Source organism: Danio aesculapii, chromosome 23 (genome assembly GCF_903798145.1).
Source record: "Danio aesculapii chromosome 23, fDanAes4.1, whole genome shotgun sequence".
NCBI classification, from domain to species: Eukaryota; Metazoa; Chordata; class Actinopteri; order Cypriniformes; family Danionidae; genus Danio; species Danio aesculapii.
Genome location: NC_079457.1, coordinates 23,051,659 through 23,072,328, shown reverse-complemented (window position 1 = coordinate 23,072,328; position 20,670 = coordinate 23,051,659). Strand labels below are relative to the sequence as shown.

At 34.8% G+C, this 20,670-nt stretch overlaps 2 protein-coding genes across 6 annotated transcripts in view; both read left to right on the top strand.

The window, feature by feature from the left end:
• Positions 1 to 229: 229 nt before the first annotated feature.
• fam3a (FAM3 metabolism regulating signaling molecule A) lies at positions 230 to 12,723 on the top strand. Its single transcript, XM_056448740.1, has 10 exons — positions 230 to 478; positions 3,919 to 3,992; positions 4,089 to 4,196; positions 8,866 to 8,889; positions 8,979 to 9,102; positions 9,470 to 9,528; positions 9,617 to 9,667; positions 9,748 to 9,832; positions 11,116 to 11,242; positions 12,169 to 12,723. Exons 2-10 carry the CDS (start codon positions 3,980 to 3,982, stop codon positions 12,265 to 12,267), a joined length of 690 nt encoding a protein of 229 aa, XP_056304715.1. The 5' UTR covers positions 230 to 478; positions 3,919 to 3,979; the 3' UTR covers positions 12,268 to 12,723.
• A 179-nt stretch (positions 12,724 to 12,902) lies between these two features.
• The window catches only part of si:dkey-151g10.3 (serine/threonine-protein kinase WNK3), a 70,511-nt gene continuing 62,743 nt past the window's right edge, over positions 12,903 to 20,670 (top strand). For all 5 annotated transcript variants that reach the window (XM_056448738.1, XM_056448739.1, XM_056448737.1 and 2 more), the window contains exon 1: positions 12,903 to 14,026. The gene's annotated coding sequence lies outside the window, so the exon portion shown is untranslated. The remainder of the gene's footprint in view (positions 14,027 to 20,670) is intronic.

Genomic DNA, 20,670 nt, shown 5'->3' with positions numbered 1-20,670 from the left:
CTCATCTACTATTGTAAAGTTGCATTTAAATACGTCTCTACAAAGTGATAAACTTACATTATGGAAGAATATCTGATACAACACGTCTACTTAACTTGCGAAATCAGTCTACACAACATCTTTTTTGCATGGCGGATGTGTAATTTACATGTAATATAAATAAACAATGGAGCCTCGGATATGTTTGCATATCTATCTGGTGCACGCAAGAACCACGTGTCCAACAAAACCGGAAGCTAGTCTTCGGGATTCGTGTATTTGCAACATATGAACAGCTTCCCAGAGGACGGACAACTAACACGGACATTTTGTAGCTACTTTATTTGTGTGGTCGAAATATTTATTTCCCGTCTAAAGCGACTGGCGAAATTATGGTTAAAATGAAGGCGCTGCGTTTAACGCGGGTAAATTAGTCCGTTTCACACCACGAGAAAGAAGCAAACCTGCTGCAGAGTCACTTCACAATTCAGTTTGGAAGGTATTTCTATTTTTGAACACTTGTTTAATGTGTGTTTTGATAAAGCGATTGGGTTTAAAGTTTATCAAGAGTTGTTTTGCTTTTGTTGTTTTGATATATTCAGTGGTGTCTAGGTGGCAATTCCTGTGAGGTTTGTTTCTCTAATGACTTGAGATTAATGTCGTGTGATGCAAATAGGAAAACTGAGTTTAAAATGATTGTTGGCCATTCAAGTCGAGGTAGATCCATTACAATAAACTAATAATCAGCAGGACAGAATTTCCTTATACATTTTATTTCCTGACTAACCCTCAGGGATTAGTTCTTGGTCTTATCATAAATCGTAAATGCCACACCTTTGCCAGATTTGCATGAGTGGTTTAACATACTTTCTACATTAAACACATGCCTATCCATCAATCTGATGTTTCATTGGTAGGTAGTAACTGATTATTACATGCAATCTGAATTACATAATAAAATTCCAGTAATGTAGTACTCAGTTAAAATAATTGAGTTAAAAATACCCCAACATATAACCCAAATATAGATTATTATACTGTTGCACCTTCCCAACTATGGGTTATTTTAACCCAATGCATTGGGTTATAAAATTGAACCCAATGCATTGGGTTATTTTGATTAAATGTTTTTTTTTTTCATTCTGGTATTACCAATGCTACTAATACTAGTACTACTATTGATTTTATAATTATGGTTGTGTAAATAAATAACATGCAGTTTTTAAAAATATTGAAAATGCTTTATTTCCACTACATTTTAAGTTCCAGCACAGCGTTTTTATCCATTTAATATAGATCGGCTACGAAGCACATGTTTGTATCATCAATAATTAAGAGTGCTGGTGAAACGTGTGTATATATATATATATATATATATATATATATATATATATATATTATTGTGTTGGAGCTTATATAAACGTTATAAAGCAAAAAAAACAACAACATTACGCGCACACATTAATACAGCTGTTGTGTGTCAGTTAAATCAGTTGACTGTTGCAATTCAAATTTTTTAACCCAACTGGTTGAGTTATTAAATAAATAATCCAATAAAGGTTGAAGATAACCCAACAAAGCACCAAATATTTAACCGAACTGGTTGAGTTATTAATAAATAACCCAACAAAGCACCAAATATTTTTAACTCAACCATTGGGTTAAAAAAATAACTCAATCTTTTTTTAGAGTGTAGTTGTATTCAGATTGTTTTTTAGATTTATTTTTTGTAAATACAATATACAGTCAAAATGTCTCTATAAAAATACATACTATGATTATTACTGAGGTTTAGTGGTTTATCAGGAGTAAATTTATTAATTATTTTCATCATGCAAATGTATTTTTCTGATTTGCCGGACAAAAGCACTTTTGTTTTCATATTTATTTTGCTTGTTTGTATGATGCAGAGGAATTGAGGTAAAGTTGGTTTTATATTCACTATTCACGCACACACACACACACAAACATATATATATATATATATATATATATATATATATATATATATATATATATATATATATATATATATATATATAATAAGAATCTAAGCTAATTCTAAATAGGGAACTCATATTAGCAACAAATAACTGTCTTGATGTACATCATTGTTCACAGTCAATTAAATAGTGCTAATGTTGTTTTGAAGTCGTACTAACATTTCAGACCGAATATTCAAAGTACCATGGTAAAAAATATATGGAGCTTGACACAAGTTGTCACTGAAAGAACCAACTTTACCTCAAATGCAGAGGATTACAAACATTTTGTGTATGTGTGAGCCAAAACCCTCTGTCCCAACATATTTACTTGTCCCAAACTATAGACTTGAAGTCTTATTTGTTATTATCTATTTACTTCAAGTTAATATTTCAGTAATTTACCAACACATTTACATATTCACAGTTCTCTGGTGTGGGTTAATGTCATGTACAATCATTGACGTGCAGGTGAACAAATTTGATAAATTTGGATGTTTAATTGTTATATTCATGATTTAAATATTTATCATCTCTTCTATACCTTGTGCAGATTTTTCATTTATCCTGGTTTGGAAAAACTTAATGTAGTGTGCCGTTTGTTTGCATTTGGTAGTAAAAAGTGCAATTTTCTTTATTTAAAAAATACTCACATTTATGATTTAAATGAATAACATATTTGTTATAAATTAGGTTAAAGCTGTAAATGAGTAACCTAGATTATGTTAATGACTACAATTGTTATAATGTAATTTGCATTCATTACCAGACTATAATTTGTGAGTAATCTACTGAGCTACACTGTCTGTAAACCTGAATTTCCACTAAAATACCTGCTTGTGTGAATTATAGAGAAAGTTGGCTCAACTGAAACGCTATACAAAACTAAGGTTACTGAAACCCTCTCACTTCCTGGTAAAATTATTAATGATTTCTGAGCAGGGATATTGATAGTAATCTGCCCATAACTGAACATTCTAGTGGTTATTTTTGATCTCTCCATTTCCTTTGAGGCTCACATCTTCTCTTTTTTTGTGTTATATTGCCTAGCTCTGTCCTTTCATTAGCATCATAAATTTGCTGAAACATGTATTTTTTTTTGCTACTTTAATGCACCAGTCATAACGTTGCAGTATTTCTTTCTAAATTCAAATCACAACTCTGCACTTAAGTTTGTTCAACTTTTGCATTCTGAAAGGCATAATTCACCCCAAAAACAAATCTACCCACACTTAAGTTGTTTTAAACCAGTTTTAGTTATTTATTCTGCAACATTCTTCAAACTATCTTATTTTGTGTTTCAGCAGAAGTCTTTTTATGATGTGATTGAAAGGATTGAGTAAAGTTCTGCTAGAATTTGTATGATGTAATACTGTAAACAAGTGTGATGTAAACAACATGTGTTTGTTTGAATGGTATTTTTAGTATTTATCATATTTGCATTATATTCAATTGTTTTTGTGATGAAGACAGCCGATGAAGCTGACGCGGCCTTAAATAAAAGATGATTCTTTTTTTAAATAGAGCTACTTAAGCCATCTTATTGTCAAATTGCATTCTTATTGAAATAATTATTGCATTAGAACAAAATATTGCAATATCTGATTTTAATCCATGCAGCCCTAGTAAGTAAATAAAGAGCATTTGTTTGTGAGCTATCCAGTTGAATAAAGTTCTGTGTCCTGTTTTTGTATTTGATTCTTTGTCGCTGTCTTGCCTTCTTTACATAATGCCCCTATTATTCTTGCTCCATCTGCTGTAATGTTCTACTTCACAGTTTGTGCTTTTATTTTTATTATTGTCTTTTTTGAAAAGTGTATTTGAACTGTTGAAAGACTCTGTGTAATACAACACTAGAAGTACGTTCCTTGGAATGTGCTTTCTAAAAAATCTCATGTTTATCTTTGTCATTAACTTGTTGCTTTGCAAACTTGACGTTATTGTTTTCTCCCAACAGATTATTTCAAATTGAATATCAAAGTGGCCATTTGCTTACTGGATTTTGACGTCTCTCTACCATGAGGTTTGCAGGTGTGTGTGTGTGTTTTAATTTTGCTTCTCGTGTGACAGTTTATTTCCTTATGATGGTGGCATTCATGTCCTGTTTCCTTCCTGTTTTTTTTTCAGTGACATTACGGGCCATTGCTTTGGTTCTTATTTTAGGATTCACTTGGCTTCTGGCAAATTCCATGCTAGGAGGGGATGGAAACTCCTTGATACGATCGCTCTTTATTGGTAAGGATGTTATGTATATTGGTTGACCACTGTATTCTGTAATAATATATATATATATATATATATACATACATGCATACATACATACATACATACATACACTCTCACTGGCCACTTTATTAGGTACAACTGCTCGTTAACGTAAATTTCTAATCAGCCAATCACATGGCAGCAACTCAATGCATTGAAGCATGTAGACATGGTCAAGATAATCTGCTGCAGTTCAAACCAAGCATCAGAATGGGGAAGAAAGGTGATTTAAGTGACTTGACTTTGAACGTGGCATGGTTGTTGATGCCGGACGGGCTGGTTTGAGTATTTCAAAAACTGCTGATCTAGTGGCATTTTCACGCACAACTATCTCGTTTACAGAGAATGGTTCGAAAAAGAGAAAATATCCAGTAAGCGTCAGTTCTGTGGGTGCAAATGCCTTGTTGATGTCAGAGGGGAATGGCCAGACTGGTTTGAGCTGAGAAAGGCAACAGTAACTCAAATAACCACTTATTACAACCAAGGTGTGCTAAAGAGCATCTCTGAATGCACAACACATCAAACCTTGAGGCGGAAGACCACACTGGGTGCCACTCCTGTTAGCTAAGATCAGGAAACTGAGGCTACAATTCGCACAGGCTCACCAAAATTGGACAATAGAAGACTGGAAAAACGTTGCCTGGTAGGGTCAGAATTTGGCGTCAACAACATGAAAGCATGGATCCATTCTGCCTTGTATCAACGGTTCAGGCTGGTGGTGGAGTTGTAATGGTGTAAGGGGTATTTTCTTGGCACATTTTGGGCCCATTAGTACCAAAAGAGCATCATGTCACCGCCACAGCCTATCTGAGTATTGTGTCAGACCATGTCCATCCCTTTATGACCACAGTGTACCCATCTTCTGATGGCTTCTTCCAGCAGGATAACGCGTCATGTCATAAAGCATGAATCATGTCAGGCTGGTCACCAGAAATCAATCCAATAGAGAACCTTTGGGATGTTGTGGAATGGGAACATTATAGATGTACAGCTGACAAATCTGCAGCAAATGCATCATATAATGTCAATATGGACCAAATCTCTGAGGAATATTTCCAGTACCTTGTTGAATCTATGCCATGAAGGATTAAGGCAGTTCTGAAGGCAAAAGGGGGTTCAAACCGGTACTATTAAGGTGTACCTAAAAATGGCAGGTGTGTGAATATATATATATATATATATATATATATATATATATATATAGATAGATAGATAGATAGATAGATAGATAGATAGATAGATAGATAGATAGATAGATAGATAGATATAGATATATAGATATAGATTTATATATATATATAGATATAGATATAGATTTATATATATATATATATATATATATATATATATATATATATAGATATATATATATATATATATATATATAGATATATATATATATATATATATATATAGATATATATATATATATATATATAGATATATATATATAGATATAGATATATATATAGATATAGATGTGTATATATATATATATATGGATGGATGGATGGATATATGTATATGTCTATGTATAACACCACTTCAAGACCAGTTCCCAGTTTCTCTAGATTTATTAGCTATCAGTTTGAGTAAATTGTTAAAATTTGTTTTATTCCATAAATGTCTGATGTCATTTCTTCTAAATTGTAAATAAAAATATAGTAATTTCAGTTTTTTTTTTTTCTCTCAGAAATGACTAATAGAAATCAGAAATAACTAATCTTTCATTTGTTGTGATCTTTTTGGCCAGACAAAATAAATCATATATTCTTTTAAGACAGAATAAGATGTCAAAAAATAACATCATGCAAGATGTTATACTTAAATTGATTAAAATCGCTGTACTGATAAATGGTTAATTAACCACCTAGTGGTTTAAAGGATTATGGAAAATATTACACATTTAAAATTACAATTAATTGTAATTAATATGGGTGGGAATCATTCCCCAGTCCCATATTATCATGATAGATGCATCATGATACAATATTATTGCAGTACTGCATATATATTATTTAACATATTGAAATTTATTAACTTTTTCAACTTCAAATTGTCACTAAAGGACAACTTTGGCAGCATTTGTTTTAACTTAACAGAAACATTTCTCAGTTTGTTTATCTCACTTCAGTTTAATTGCTTCAGTGCATGTTAGGATTATCAAGCAGACTAACTGATCTACTCTAATGAAAAACTGTCATAAATGTTGGATGCACCTTTCTGCAATGAAGGTGACCTCACTCACCACAAGAAAACTCAAGACCAGCACTAGTCGGCTGTATAGAAATTGGTTTTATTTTTCAGCTATGACTTCACAAAAAATGTAAATGTATGCAGTAAATACTCATCAAGTGGTTTCAAACCTTTATAAATTTTTTTATTCTGTTGAACACTAAAGAAGATAGTTTGGAGATAAAGTAGGATTAGTAGGGTAAACAATGACTATTGAAACCAGTGGTTACAGGTTTACAGCTTTCTTCAAAATATCTTCTTTTGTGTTTAACAGAAGAAATAAACTCAAACAGGTTTGGAACAAGTGAAAGGTGAGTAAATGATGACAAAATTGTTAGTTTTGGGTGAACTATCTCTTTTAAAGGAATGTATTGACTTCTATTGTTGGGTCAGTTGTTATGTAGCAGTCCCTCCCGGGTGTTGGTCAGAACACAGAAACCAGACCAGTAGCTGAAATTTGGGGATTTGAGATTTAAGAGATTTTATGAACAGTTTCAGTAGGCAAGGGAATAGTCTTCCTATTAAAATGGAGTATATACAACTTTAAAACTCTGTGTGTTATTTTGAAAGAAACAAATGTATCATCATTTTAGAAACTTTAAATATACAGTAAGTAAATAATACTACCATCCTGTCATGTGTATGGAAACCTGACTAAGTACTATGTGTGTCAGACCATATAGTGAACAAATAGTATCAACCACACAATAATTTTAATCATTAATTAATTTGATCACAATTTGCAAACACGGAGTGCAGCAAAAATTAGCAAGGGGAAGTACTGAAACTCTCACAAAGTGTTATTCATTATACATAACAGATAATCATCACACGTAAATCTTGATTATACTCTAACAAAGATGAGCAAATGTACTTCATAGCATTAAAACCCACAATATGCCTGCATAAATTCACTGAACAACCTGAATGATGTCAGCTTTACATCCCACAATCTCTTCACTGCACATAATGAGAGCTGCTCATTGCCTCTCATGTGTGCTCAGGTTGTGTTGGAGCAAATCAATTTGCGCCGGTATTACACATACATGACTCTTTGGTTTCCAACAAAACAATATTGGTTGAAATGTCAATTCTGGCATCTTATGTATTAATGCAGTATTGGCATGAAAAATATTGCGATACTATGCATATCGATATATTCATCCACCCTTATTATTTATTATTGTAGTGCTGAATTGTGACCCTTAAATAGAGACGTTTTGACTTGTCATCAAATGGTTTGTGCACTAAATATGCCTAACAGTATCATTTTGGTATATATCATTATTAACCAGAATGACATCAAGATGAATGTGTGTAATTATATATATTTTAATGCAATTATTAAATTAAACGGGTTACATTCTAATGTTAACAAAAACTACACTTGCAGTTTTGCTTCCATCCATCCATCAATCTGTACACTTATCTCTTTCCACTATTTATCTGTCTGTCCACTCATCAGTCTCTGTTGATCCATCCATCCATCCATCTATACACTTATCTGTCTCTTTCCACTATTTATGTCTATCCACTCATCAGTCTCTGTTGACCCTTCCATCCATCCAAATGACCGTTTGTCCATCCATCCATCCACTTATCTGTTTCTTTCCACTAAATATCTGTCTGTCCTCTCATCAGTCTTTGTGCGTTCGTCCATCCCTCTTTCTGTCTGTCCGTCTATCCATCTGTTCGTCCGTCCATCCATCCATCCATCCTTATGACCGTTTGTCCATCCATCCATCCACTTATCTGTCTCTTTCTACTATTTATCTGTCTGTCCTCTCATCAGTCTTTGTGCTTTCGTCCGTCCATCCATCCTTCTGTCTGTCCGTCCATCCGACCATCCATCTATCCGACCGTTTGCCCATCCATCTGACCGCTGCCCATTCATTCTACCATCCTACCGACCGTTTGCCCATCCATCCGACCGTTTGCCCATCCATCCGACCGTTTGTTCATCCACCTATCCATCTGTCCTTTTGTCCATCCATCCATCTGACCATTTGTCCTTCCATCCATCCGACCGTTCATCCATCCATCTGACCATTTGACCATCCGATCGTTTGTCCATCCATCCATATGACAATCTGTCCATCCATTCATCCATCCACTTATCTTTCATCCATCCACTTATCCACTATTTATCTATCCGTCCATCCATCCACTGTTTACAGCTTATAACAACTAGACACACAAACTTATAGCATAAATGTTCTCATACATTCGTAATCAATTGTCAACAAGCCATTATATTGGTTTTAAATGAAAGCTTATTTAAAGATAAAGCAACATGTCCGATACCAATCATGTGCATAAAAAAGGTTGATCACTAGAATATATTGTACAATATCAGTCTCAGTGGTTTATTGATCATTCACAACTTTTTTTTAATCATTTCTAGGTGCGCAAGAAGAACCCACTCCAGGTAAAAGGACTTTGCATTAAAAACATGCATTTTGACATTTTCCAGAAAACCATGTAATCTGATCACATCGATAACCTTCTCTCCTGCAGAACCACGACCACACAAGTACAAATGTGGCCTGTCAGCACCTTGTCCCCCCAAACATCTCGCCTTCCGTCTGACCTCTGGTGCTGCCAATGTCATCGGCCCCAAAATCTGTCTGGAGGACAAAATGCAAGTTGTCTGACCTTTTTGATTGCCGCTGTGTCTCTTTAATGAGCTCGCATGACCATCTCTGCACAATAACTTCTGCATGCAACCTTTCTCGCTATTTCTTATTCTGCCTCCATTGCTATTCATCATGTCATCTTTGTTTTTCTCATTGCCATCACTTCCAGACTCATAATCTTATTGGGGAACGTGATGCAAGTAGGCGATGGTTTCTCTTTCCATGCCTGTGTTTTGTTCATATTTCATTTTCTGATTTCTCCCTCTAACTTTTACCTAAGAATTAAGTCTATTTCTATTCATATTTAAAATAGTGCTCTTCAGAAATGTGGTTTTGAGATGCTTATCGTTTTATACTTGTTTGGCTTTACAGTATCCTCAGCAGTGCTAAAAACAACGTCGGCAGAGGGCTCAATATTGCTTTAGTAAATGGTAAACCGTTCTTCTCTACTGATATATTTCTGAATGTACTTTAAAATGGTTTCACTGATGATCAGTCTAAATTCTTCTCTTTCCTCAGGGGTCACTGGAGATGTTTTGGAAATAAGAGCTTTTGATATGTGGGCAGGAGGTAAGTTGACATTTGAAGGATTGAAGTTTTCTCTGTTAGAAATGATTCATGAAGAGGATTGTTTTCTTTCTGCTTGCCAGAGGTTTCAGAGTTGCTGAAGTTTATTCGTCCTCTCCATGAGGGAACATTAGTATTTGTCGCCTCTTTTGATGACCCGGCCACTAAGTAAGTCTATTTTCACAACTCTTGATTATTGTCGCTTGGTGATCTGTGACCTCATGTATCAACACTGCGTACGTACAAAAACTTAGTGTACGGCAGATTTTACACTCACGTTTGGATTTACTAACGATGAAATTAGCATGAGAATGTGCGTTGGTCCGCGCCAACTTCAGATCTGGCGTACGTGTATATCTAGTGTGTGTTTGTTTGTGTGTGTTTCCATTGGCGATTCCTAGAGTCAATTATGTTAAATTGCACACTACAAAGTATCGCACCAACAAAGTATCCTGGCAACTGGTTCTTTCCAAAGGGAACTGGCTGACCGCTCAGGGTTAAGCCAGTCATCTTTGAGCCGTGCAATGCCAGCTGTATGGGACGGAATCATCTGCATATCTAGCAGGTATAAAAGGTTTCCATACCATGCAGTTGACCAGCCAAACATTAAAGCGCAATTTGCAGTGATCGAATGTGATTGGGCAGATGAAATGCCAGTGACGCTGCCTTGATAAGAGCGAAGGGGTGCTGCTATACTGCCCTAACAGAGTGTTCCTCTAATACATCTGTGTCTCCCACAGACACGGATACTACTCCAGACAGTAAAGTGTCGCCCACAATTGAGGCAACTCTCTCCGCAAAGGGTGTTAGTTCAGCATCCCCTGTTCCCCCGCCTGTTCGGTCCACACTTTGACGGTGCGCCACTGTTCTCCTCTTAACCTGCACCTTTACATCGGACCATTTTTTTAAAAATTCATTCACAGTGCGATGTTCAGACCCCACTGCGTTAACCACGTCAGCTAAACTCTCACACTTTTTTTTTATTTTTATATATAATATATATCTTTTTATTTATTTATTTTTTTTATTAATTCAGGAGGACAAACTTGCAAATAACACTGTTTTTTCTCCGGTCTACCTCCGATAGGAGCACCTCCTGTTCACATTCTGTGAAGTTTCTCTTTTTGCTTACTTTTGCTTTTTTGTTTGGTTTTGCCAAAGTAAAGTCATATTTACCATGTTAATACCGGGGAGGAGACACGTACGCTCAGTTTCACGTTAATTCGGATGTACAAAGAGAATATGCAAGGGATTCCGCATACGCAGTGTTTCATACATCAGATTTTTTTTTTTACTGCGTACGCACATGTTTTAGTATGAATTCAATGCAAGGTCTTTGTGCATGAGGCCCCTGGTCTTTCTGAATTGAGAGCATATTATGGGTTCTTTTCATGCAGTGTTTAATCCTCATTTCTACAAGTCCTAAATCAGAGTACTGAATTCATTCCCAGGTTAAATGATGAGGCTAGGCGGTTATTTGAGGAACTGGGAAGTACAGCAGCGAAGGAGCTGAGTTTCAGGGACAGCTGGGTGTTTGTTGGAGCCAAAGGAATCGAGAATAAGAGCCCATTTGAACAGGTATGACTTATGGAAAGAAATGCTTATTAATAATGTTTATGTATTTTATCAAAGGGACAGTTCTCTTAAATCTGAAAACTTTTATAAGTTTCTTTTTTGTTGAATACAAAAATATTGGAAACCTGTATCCATTGACTTCCATGGTATTTGTTTTTCCTACTATGTTAGTCAATGTTTACAGGTATCTAACATTTTTTTTTAAATATGTTCAACAGATAAATAATACTCATAAATGTTTGGAAGCATTTGTGGATGAGTAATAGTGTGTAAATTGTCATTTTTGGCTGAACTATCCCTTTTAAACCTAAATAAACCTATAATCATGTATGAGTTGATCAATAAAAAGTCTAATATACATTTGTACTTTTTTAGTTTTGTTTTATCAGCAAAAAATTAACCATTTTGAATTGCTTTCCCCATGATTTACAGATGACATCTGCTTAAATGTTATTTATAGTAACACTAATTTATATACAACAAAAAATTGGCATATTTAGAGCAAGAATCAGTTTATGACATATTAAAATACCCTATTTAAGGATCACACTGCAGCACCAAAATACTAGTACTAGTCATTTTCAGTCTTGCCAATATCCTTCAAACCATACAGTAAGTGTTGTTTCATTTTTAAATCAATATACATTTCATTTTATATGTCAATAACTGATCTATTTAATATGTGAATCCATATCAATAATCTGAATAAACAGCAAAAAATTATATATATATATATATATATATATATATATATATATATATATATATATATATATATATATATATATATATATATATATATATATATATATATATATATATATATATATATATATATATTATTCTGAACAACTTGAGGGGGTATCTTTCACAATTATGAAATCATTAAGCAGGGATTTTACCGTCTGACTTTGTGCTCTCTTTTTCAGCGAATGAAGAACAGTAAAACCAATAATAAATATGAAGGCTGGCCAGAGTCTCTGGAGATGGATGGCTGCATTCCTCTGCGCGCTCCTTTGGAAACTTAAGGCCTCAAGCGGGCTTTGAACTCTGTGAAGACTTAAAACACAAGGAGAACTACATACTAAATTGGCTTCCATTCAGAAAGTGGCTCAGACGTCTGAAATGGAAAAACTTGAACAAATAACTGGAAGAATTTGTGTGGGCCTGTGGAAATCGAATTGCGATTGACAAAAGAATAGTTTTATGAAGAAAAAATATTGGCACAATTAATATTTTTAACAATATTTAAATGATTCTATATATACAATTTAATGTGTAAAGCTAAGACTGTATAAAATCTGTGCCTGAAGGATCACATTTGCATTTAAAGATAATTATATGCACATGAAAGAATGTACAAAGTCGATTGGGGGATTATCTATTTGTGAATCAAGTTGCACCAATCTTTTTCCCCTTGTAGTTTTTAAAAAAATAATGCACCAATGCATTGCACTGTATAAATAATCTTTGAATCACCACAACCGTCATGACGTTTTATTTAGGCCAGCAAATATTAAAGGATTACATCTTATCTCATAATAAACTCACGCACATGTTTATTCCCTCGTGTTTGACCAGAGTACTGGTTGGCTTTTAGAATAGACTGCCCTAATTTTAGCAACCAACACACTGTTGTTTTTGTGGGTTATTTTGGTGGAGTTTGTTCCAAGGGAAGTGACGTGTAGCTTAGTTTTCCTGCACTAATTTATTTTTACGCAGGAAACCATGTACATCAGTTTGTGATCACGTGTTCACGAACGAACAAACAAACAAGCACCATGGACAGCGGCGTTACTGATTTTATACACTAGAGGGCAGCAGCAGGAAGAGTTTGTAATAAAATGACAGTCTTCATTATTAATTATAACTTCTAGATATTTTACTTTACAATTAATTAGTCTTAATAAAAATTCATTATATATCATTTGTTATAATATTTTAATCCCTGGTGTCTAGTGAAAAGTAACCCAGTACATTTTTAAGCAAGTGCTGCGGGAACCGTAATATAAAGTCAAACAAAATAATGATCATCAAAAATAGAATGCCTACCTAACAAAAGTTAAACAATTTTAAGAATAACATTAGATTAAAATAAATTGAGAAAAAGTATATAGTGAATTTTCATAATTAAGGACACGGGAATTGTCAAGTGATGTTATTGGAGGACAGGACTATGAATAGAATAGTCCTGAAACAGAAATAACGTCAAGCATGCGCTTTATTGGAATAAGTATCAACCCTATTAAAATATAATTGAATTATAGCAGAATTACTGGGACAATGCGCGACCCCGCGTGGTCAGACAGGGGCGGCGGCGCGCATAGTTGGAGCACGCGGTGCGAGCGAGCGAGCGCGCGCGCGTCTCCGTCTCTAACCGAAAAAGGAGAAACGATTGTGCTCGATTGAACTACCGCGAACGCCGCAGCGATGGACGCTGCTCTGTAAATTATGTAAAATAAAGATGTATCGCGCTGTTTTCTTGTGAATACGTCGCCGTTACATTCACCGGCGGAAAGGTGTGCTGATAATCTGGCGGAAAGGGAGAGCAATATGTTTTTACCAGATGATGTGTCCAGGAGGATTTGCAGGATTTAACGACGCCGCTCAAACAAGCGAAGCACACGCTCGTCCGAGAAAAGGAGTAAACACCGGCAACGCCATACTACAATTTACGATTATATCCGACGAGATGCTGACGAACTGTTGAGTCTTCCCATTAAATTAGGAGACCCTTTCGACAGGCTTGCCTCAGTTCAAATAACGAACAGAGGATGCAGCACACCGGTGAGTACCATTGACTGACTGTTGTGCTAAATAATAATTAGCTTGTGATATCCCAAAGACTCGTCTTTGGTTATATAAATTAACGTTATACATTAAAATACATCTTTAGGTAGCTGTATTGTCTTTCATAGACACTGAAATTCTTGGCAAACATAGCTTAAATGCTAACAACGCGGTGGTGCTGAAATACAAACGGACTGATCGAGACGAGCGAAATTAGCGGTTGGACGGTAAAATGAAGGTGTTTCCACCTATTCTCAGTGCGCTTTTCACTTAAGATCCAAAGCAGTTTGTGGTCTTTATGGTGTCTTTATTTTCTTCATCCGTCTTGCTAACCGAGTCAGAGTAAATGAAGACTGAGTGTGCAGTTCAGACAGGCGGTTGTTCTCTTGATTTATCTCTTTGAATTATTATGTCATATGCTGCGTTTGACAGGGTTTCTTTGGCTTGTAGTCAATTTATCGAATCTGGTCCTTCTGTTTGCAGGTTGCAACCTAAAAGTACACGTTTTTGTGTGTTTTTCTGGCTGCCATGTCTTCAGTTCTGTGTGTTCAACTTAAGGCAGTGGCCACTGTTGGTCAGAGCTGTAGTAATAGTTGCCTTATGGTTGGGGGCTTTGTTTGAATAGTAGCACGATGTTGTAGTAACGTTAGTAAGATCTGTCTTACATACGTTAGTGACGCAAATGATGAAATCTGTATTAAAGTACCTAGTTCTTTGAAAGTCGATACCAGATTCTTTAAATGATTTGATTTATTGGCAATAGAATAGTTGAAATTGTAAAATAAAATGCAATCGATGCTCTTCAAAGACTGGAGACAACCTAATTTATTTTGACAAGCTTTTTTGTTTGTTTTCTGAGTCGAGTTTGTTTTACAGATCTACATTTTATTTTCCCTCAAAATGTAAAACTATAACTGCACGTGACCTGAACTGATTTGGCCTGCTTTTTCATAATTCGAAATATGTGACTGACCTCCCTTTTCATAATTAAAAATACGAGACAGTCATCAGAGTCTAGCAGTTTACTCTGTTTTAAGGTATTCTTGTGCACATAATTATGCCATGATTACAAATGTGATTCACAGACAATTTTTATATCAATTTTAGAAGAAAACAGGTTCAAGGTTGTAACAAACAGTAAAGATTTAATACAAAAAAACGTTATGAACGACGTTATATATTCACACCAAATAAGAGTTTCTTTACTGACAGAGATTTTTAGCTGCTTAATAAGATAAGATTCTTATAGTTTGTGTTTTAAACCTGTTTGTTTTTTAAGTTTTTTTTTTTACGAATTATTCTTAGTAAGTATATTTACTTTTTAAATGTAATGTGTACTTTTTTATACGCTTTGTGTATTTTTAGTTTATTTAGAGTGTAAAATATATTTTATTAGCAATGGTATTACTTTTTTTAAAATAATTATTTTCACCTTTAAATTTCACCCTTTTCACCTATGATTAATTTCACCTTTAATAGATAGGACAGTAGAGAGTATTTACAGGAAAGCATGAGGAGCAAAGAGAGGGGAAGGATTGGCATAGGACCTCAAGGTGGGAATCGAATTCAGGTTGCCGTGATCACCGGAGTGCATGTGTCGACGCACTAACCACTTCACCATTGGTGCAGACAATTGGTTTTACTTTTAATACATACATCCTGATCAAATATTAATCATGGAAGCAACTGTTCTTTAAAAACAAAGTTAGAATTATTATTATTATTATTTATATTAGGGCTGCACTGTTAATCGAAAAAAGGTCGCGATCTCGATTTGACCCTACATGATCTTAATTCTGCTTTTCTACAATTTGGCCAATTATATTTTCAAGGTCAGGAGAGAAGCGTAAAGGTGGTCATTGTTCTGTTTGCATGCATTATATATGTTGCTCAGCAACATGGACACCTCTAAATGGTGTTAAATGTGACACAGGCTGTGTTTATAAGGGATAATTCACCTCAAAATGTCATTTCTGTCTTAATGTAATGATGTATTTAGTTGTTATTTTTAGAGAAACTGCATGAGGATATTTCTGCTGCATAATACATTTCTGTCACAGTACCAACTTTTTTCGCAGTTTGTTTTATGAAGACGCTTGAGATTGTGTAAGGTGATAGTGTTTTTACTTGGTAAATGCTGGTGAAGCAACTCCGCTGATCTGCGGATGAAGCTCACGTTTTCATATTTTAGCGAAATGACTGAAAACAACAAACATCACACATGCTTCAGGATGTGTGTAGTAACTAACATGGCCACCCTTTCCATTCACAACAGATAAACAGAAGATCTAGACATCATAGTCTATATATTTAGCTTTTTTTTAAATGACACACACTAGTTGAGATTGCATTTTCATCAGGTGTACAGCAGTACTTTTTCATCCAAAATATAGAAAAATAATAACTTTACTTGTTGAACCGCTTATTCAGTTTTTACTGCATTCCGCTATGTTATCTGATTAAATACCACATTTCCACACCAAATCGTTATATCTTACTGTCGCTTTTTGAACTTCTAAATAGCTTTGTGTGTCTAAGAAATCTCTGCTGATTATTAGTGTATAAGCGATTGTTTAAAAATCTCTCGGCTTCGATGGTAATCTGACCCACATTGTATGACAGGATAAAACAACTGAAGCTTATTGTAGCCATGAACCTCAAAAGCACATTATAAGCCACTTATTATGTGTAATCCACGTTCATTGAGCTTCAATTCCACTATCTCACCTGGATTATATCATGGACTAAATGAAGTATGAAGCAGTATCCAGACCCTCTTTTCTGGTTCATTGTGTACCCTACCCTCGGTGACCATAGTGACACTCACTTTCACATGACCTAGATTGGACAAAAGTGTTTGTTGTGTGTTGTTCTTGGTGTTGCTTAATAGGATGAGGAGTAAAAAATGATGTCTTCATCTTTCCAGCTGTTACTTCCCTGTAAGTGCAGTCCACACCTTGGATTTTTACATGCGCCAGATTGCAATTAGTAACATTTACTGTCTTCTTGACACTGTGTTTGGTCTGTTGTCTGGATCCACCTGCTCATAGCTTTTTTTTTTACTTTAAAATGAATGTTGGGTTCGCTCTAGCAATAAATGCATTTACAGCCATTATTATAGTTTTTATGAATCATAAAAATCTGCCTTTCCTTGAAATATCAGTTCCATTAAATCTTGCTGAGGATTGAGGTTGTGATTGGTTAAAAAGAAATCAATTGTGACAGCAAATTAACCAGCCTATTTGCATCAGTGCCTGAAGCACAGATCCACAATCTCAAATTATACATTTGATGATTCTTGCCTTTAGTGTCAATCAGAAAGAAATGACAGACAACGAACGGTCATAGTGGGACCTTTTTTGCGCTGCAGGCTGACCTTTTCATCTCAGGATGAACTGCCACTTAACTAAGCTGTAAATTATGTAGATACCTCAGTAATTCAAGACAGACACCACTGTCTGAGGGTCCAGTTTAAAATGGCTTTTTGTTGATGTTAATCATCCTGACTCTTTAGAACATTTACTTTTAGAGTATAGATTTTTGCATTCTGTTGTGTACAATAAAGTCATACAGGTTGAAAACTAGTATAAAACTTGGATGTATCTTGTATAATACATCCACTAAAAGCCATAGATAATGTTACTGTAGAAAATTGTATTGTACATAAATCATCTAAACAGTTGAATGTTATTCAGTAATATTACGGAAATTAATATAAAAAATTAATATAATTGTATATTTACACAAATTTATATGTTATCAGTAAATAACTTGTGAAGCTGCACATGGATGGATTTGTTCTTCAGTGTTTGGTTTTCAGTAGTGAAATTTAAACTGAACCGAACTGAAATCTGAATCTGAAACCGTGTCAGTCCAGTTTTCAATTTACTAGAACTTCCATGTTAAGCTGCTTTGACACACTCTACTTTGTAAAAGCAGTATATACTGTAAGTAAAGTTGAATTGAATTAATGATAGGCTCAAAAATCTGTTTAAAGCTGATGTAGACCACTGGGACCTTCGTAATAAAAACAAATTCACTCTGAAAAAATACGAAATGTAAAAAATAGATAAAAAAAAGACTTTTTCAAGCCCCCTGGAGGTTTACCCCTTGTTGCCCTGTGTCCATCTCAAACTGCATTTCCTCAACAAAAAAAAAAAAGGACGTTCTGGGAAGGAAGGATCAGCTCAAATCTGGTCCTAAAGATTTGCCTTTCTGAAACCAAGCTGAGGTGGAAATTGCTGATAGCGTCTACGGAAGTCACGTTAGTTTTTAGACTTGTTATCATGAGGCAAACAACACGTGGTGCTACATCATTTTTTCCCCAGGTCTGTGGAAATACGTGGCCAGTTTACAACATGCTCATTCACCCAGCTGATAACAGGCTGAGAACAAGCTCTGTCTTGATGGAAATGAAGTATTGGTGGATTCCCTAATTTATTCCTGTCGCTTAATTTTATTGACCCCAGGGCATTCAAGATGATTTTGACTTACTTCAGAATTTTTCTTTATGTAGTGCAAGTTCAACATTTTTTGACTGTCTACAATCCATATTTATTCTACATAACCCTTCTGTAAAATATGGCTATAATTTTAACAGTATTATACGTGCAAATACTGCAGTATTAATATGTAACCTGCTTAAAAATTTTCTTAATACAATACAATGAATAACCATAAATAAACTATAGTTTTTTTGTCTTCAATTATGTACGATAGAGTTTTCTTGCATCTAGTTTTGATAAATATTCATTGCATCACGTTAGTGTCATGAGTGTTTCCATGACAATGTTTAGTAGTTGTGTGAATGACTGAGCATATGTTTCTCTATTTTGGGATTAACTGTTTGATATGATGAGCACTGGGTTATGATATGACCATCTCATCAACACCTGCTCTTGTTGTTATTTTTGTCTGTGTAACGAGTATAGAACGTGTAAATGTTATACTTTAAAAAAAAAAAAATCGGTATTTTATTTGTTTTAGAGGTGTGAACCTACACTGGTCTCATGGTCCGGTTACGATTATCATGTCATCAATTCAGTTCAATTCAATATCACAGTGTATTGATGATGCTTTTCATAAACAATTTAATATTATACCACAGCACAAGAATTCTTGTAGTAAAAATTAATAATTTATAAATACAATTTTTGTGTATTTGTAATACAATATTGTCCTTTAATACAAGCTGTCAGATCTATGAACTGTATCTTTAATTAAACCTGCTCTGAGAAAACACTCTTTTTGAATGCGTCAAACAAAACTCAAGTACATGCACAGAACAACATAAGCATAATATAGCAAATAAACAGATGTAAATATTATCCCTCTTGCTTTTTGAGTGTTGTCGAGCGAGTTGTTAAACCACTATCATTGGTCATGCACTCAACAGAAAGGGCTGCGATTGGCTCGAACACGCTGGTGCTGTTTTCCGAAAAGTGACTATGATAAAGGGACATGGGGATCACAGCTGATCCATGATAAACGCGGTGAAGAAAACTCGCTCTGGATGTCTGGATCCACAAGTATCACTATAACAGCCAAGAGGACTGGAAACGCCACGCCAGCTGATCAGAAGGGCCACAGTGAGAGAGAGAAATGGAGTTTACTTTCATTTTCTCCATAGCAGTGAAATAGGGGGTTCTGCAGTAACATCAGTGTCAGTGAATGACTGTCCAGCAAACAGACGCAGTAAATTGTGCAGAGTTTCTGGGTTTTAATTGCTTGCGCTTGTGTCCCTCACCATAGTATTATCCGCATCTGCATCACAGTGCACCGAAGAAATAAATAATATTGGCACCCCTAATTTGTTTAACGGTGTAATTTTAACTTTAATATTTTGCAACCAGGTTTTTTTTTTTTGGTTTTCTTAATGTATTTTATAGTGATATTACATTACATGTCCCTTGAAGTGCTTTGAAATGTGTATTATTTATTGTATGTTTGACAATCTCAACTGTAAAAAGAAAAGGTTGAGTTGCTCCACAGCCAAAAAAACAGCCAATAGCGTTTTTGTTTTATCACAGCTCTGCCAGTTAGAGTGGTTGAGATCAAACGCATCAAATGAAAAGCAAATATGAAGAACCATGAAGGGGCGGGGCATGTCAGATACTAGAGAGTATTTGGTTGGTCAAGATTTGATGAGAAACTGAAGGATGAGTTGACGTCATTGATCCATTTAGGCGGAAGTGACAAACTGCAAGCTTTACATGTTTATATCAGTTTTATACTTTTTAAACGCAAATTTTGTCACTCTTTTGGAGCTTACTTGCTTATAACCATCCTTAAAACTAACAGACTGAAACTAACATCTAAAATAAAACCTTCATTTTAATTTCATAAGACTTTTAAAAATTATGTGCCATCCCTTGTCCACTTCATCAGCCAGATGTATGTTCATGAAACCTTTGTGATGTTCAATTCATAATCACTTGTGTGACATTGTTTACACATTGGGGAGGTCATGATACATTCTTCTACACTACACTGTTCATTTTAGAAGGCAGAAAACTGAAATCTCTGTGCATTGTCAACAAAAAGCACTCGCTATTTGTTTTGCCAAAGCTAATTACAATTGAAACATTGTGTGACACTCACTTCATCCTTCCTTCCTTCCTTTTATTTCTTGCCCTAGCAGA

Bases quoted from the DNA above. Each gene is read 5' to 3' on its own strand.
- fam3a (XM_056448740.1), top strand. The intron at 9,103-9,469 runs GCAAGTTGTCTG...TTGGCTTTACAG, and splicing joins ATCTGTCTGGAGGACAAAAT to TATCCTCAGCAGTGCTAAAA. The intron at 9,668-9,747 runs GTAAGTTGACAT...TCTGCTTGCCAG, and splicing joins TTTTGATATGTGGGCAGGAG to AGGTTTCAGAGTTGCTGAAG.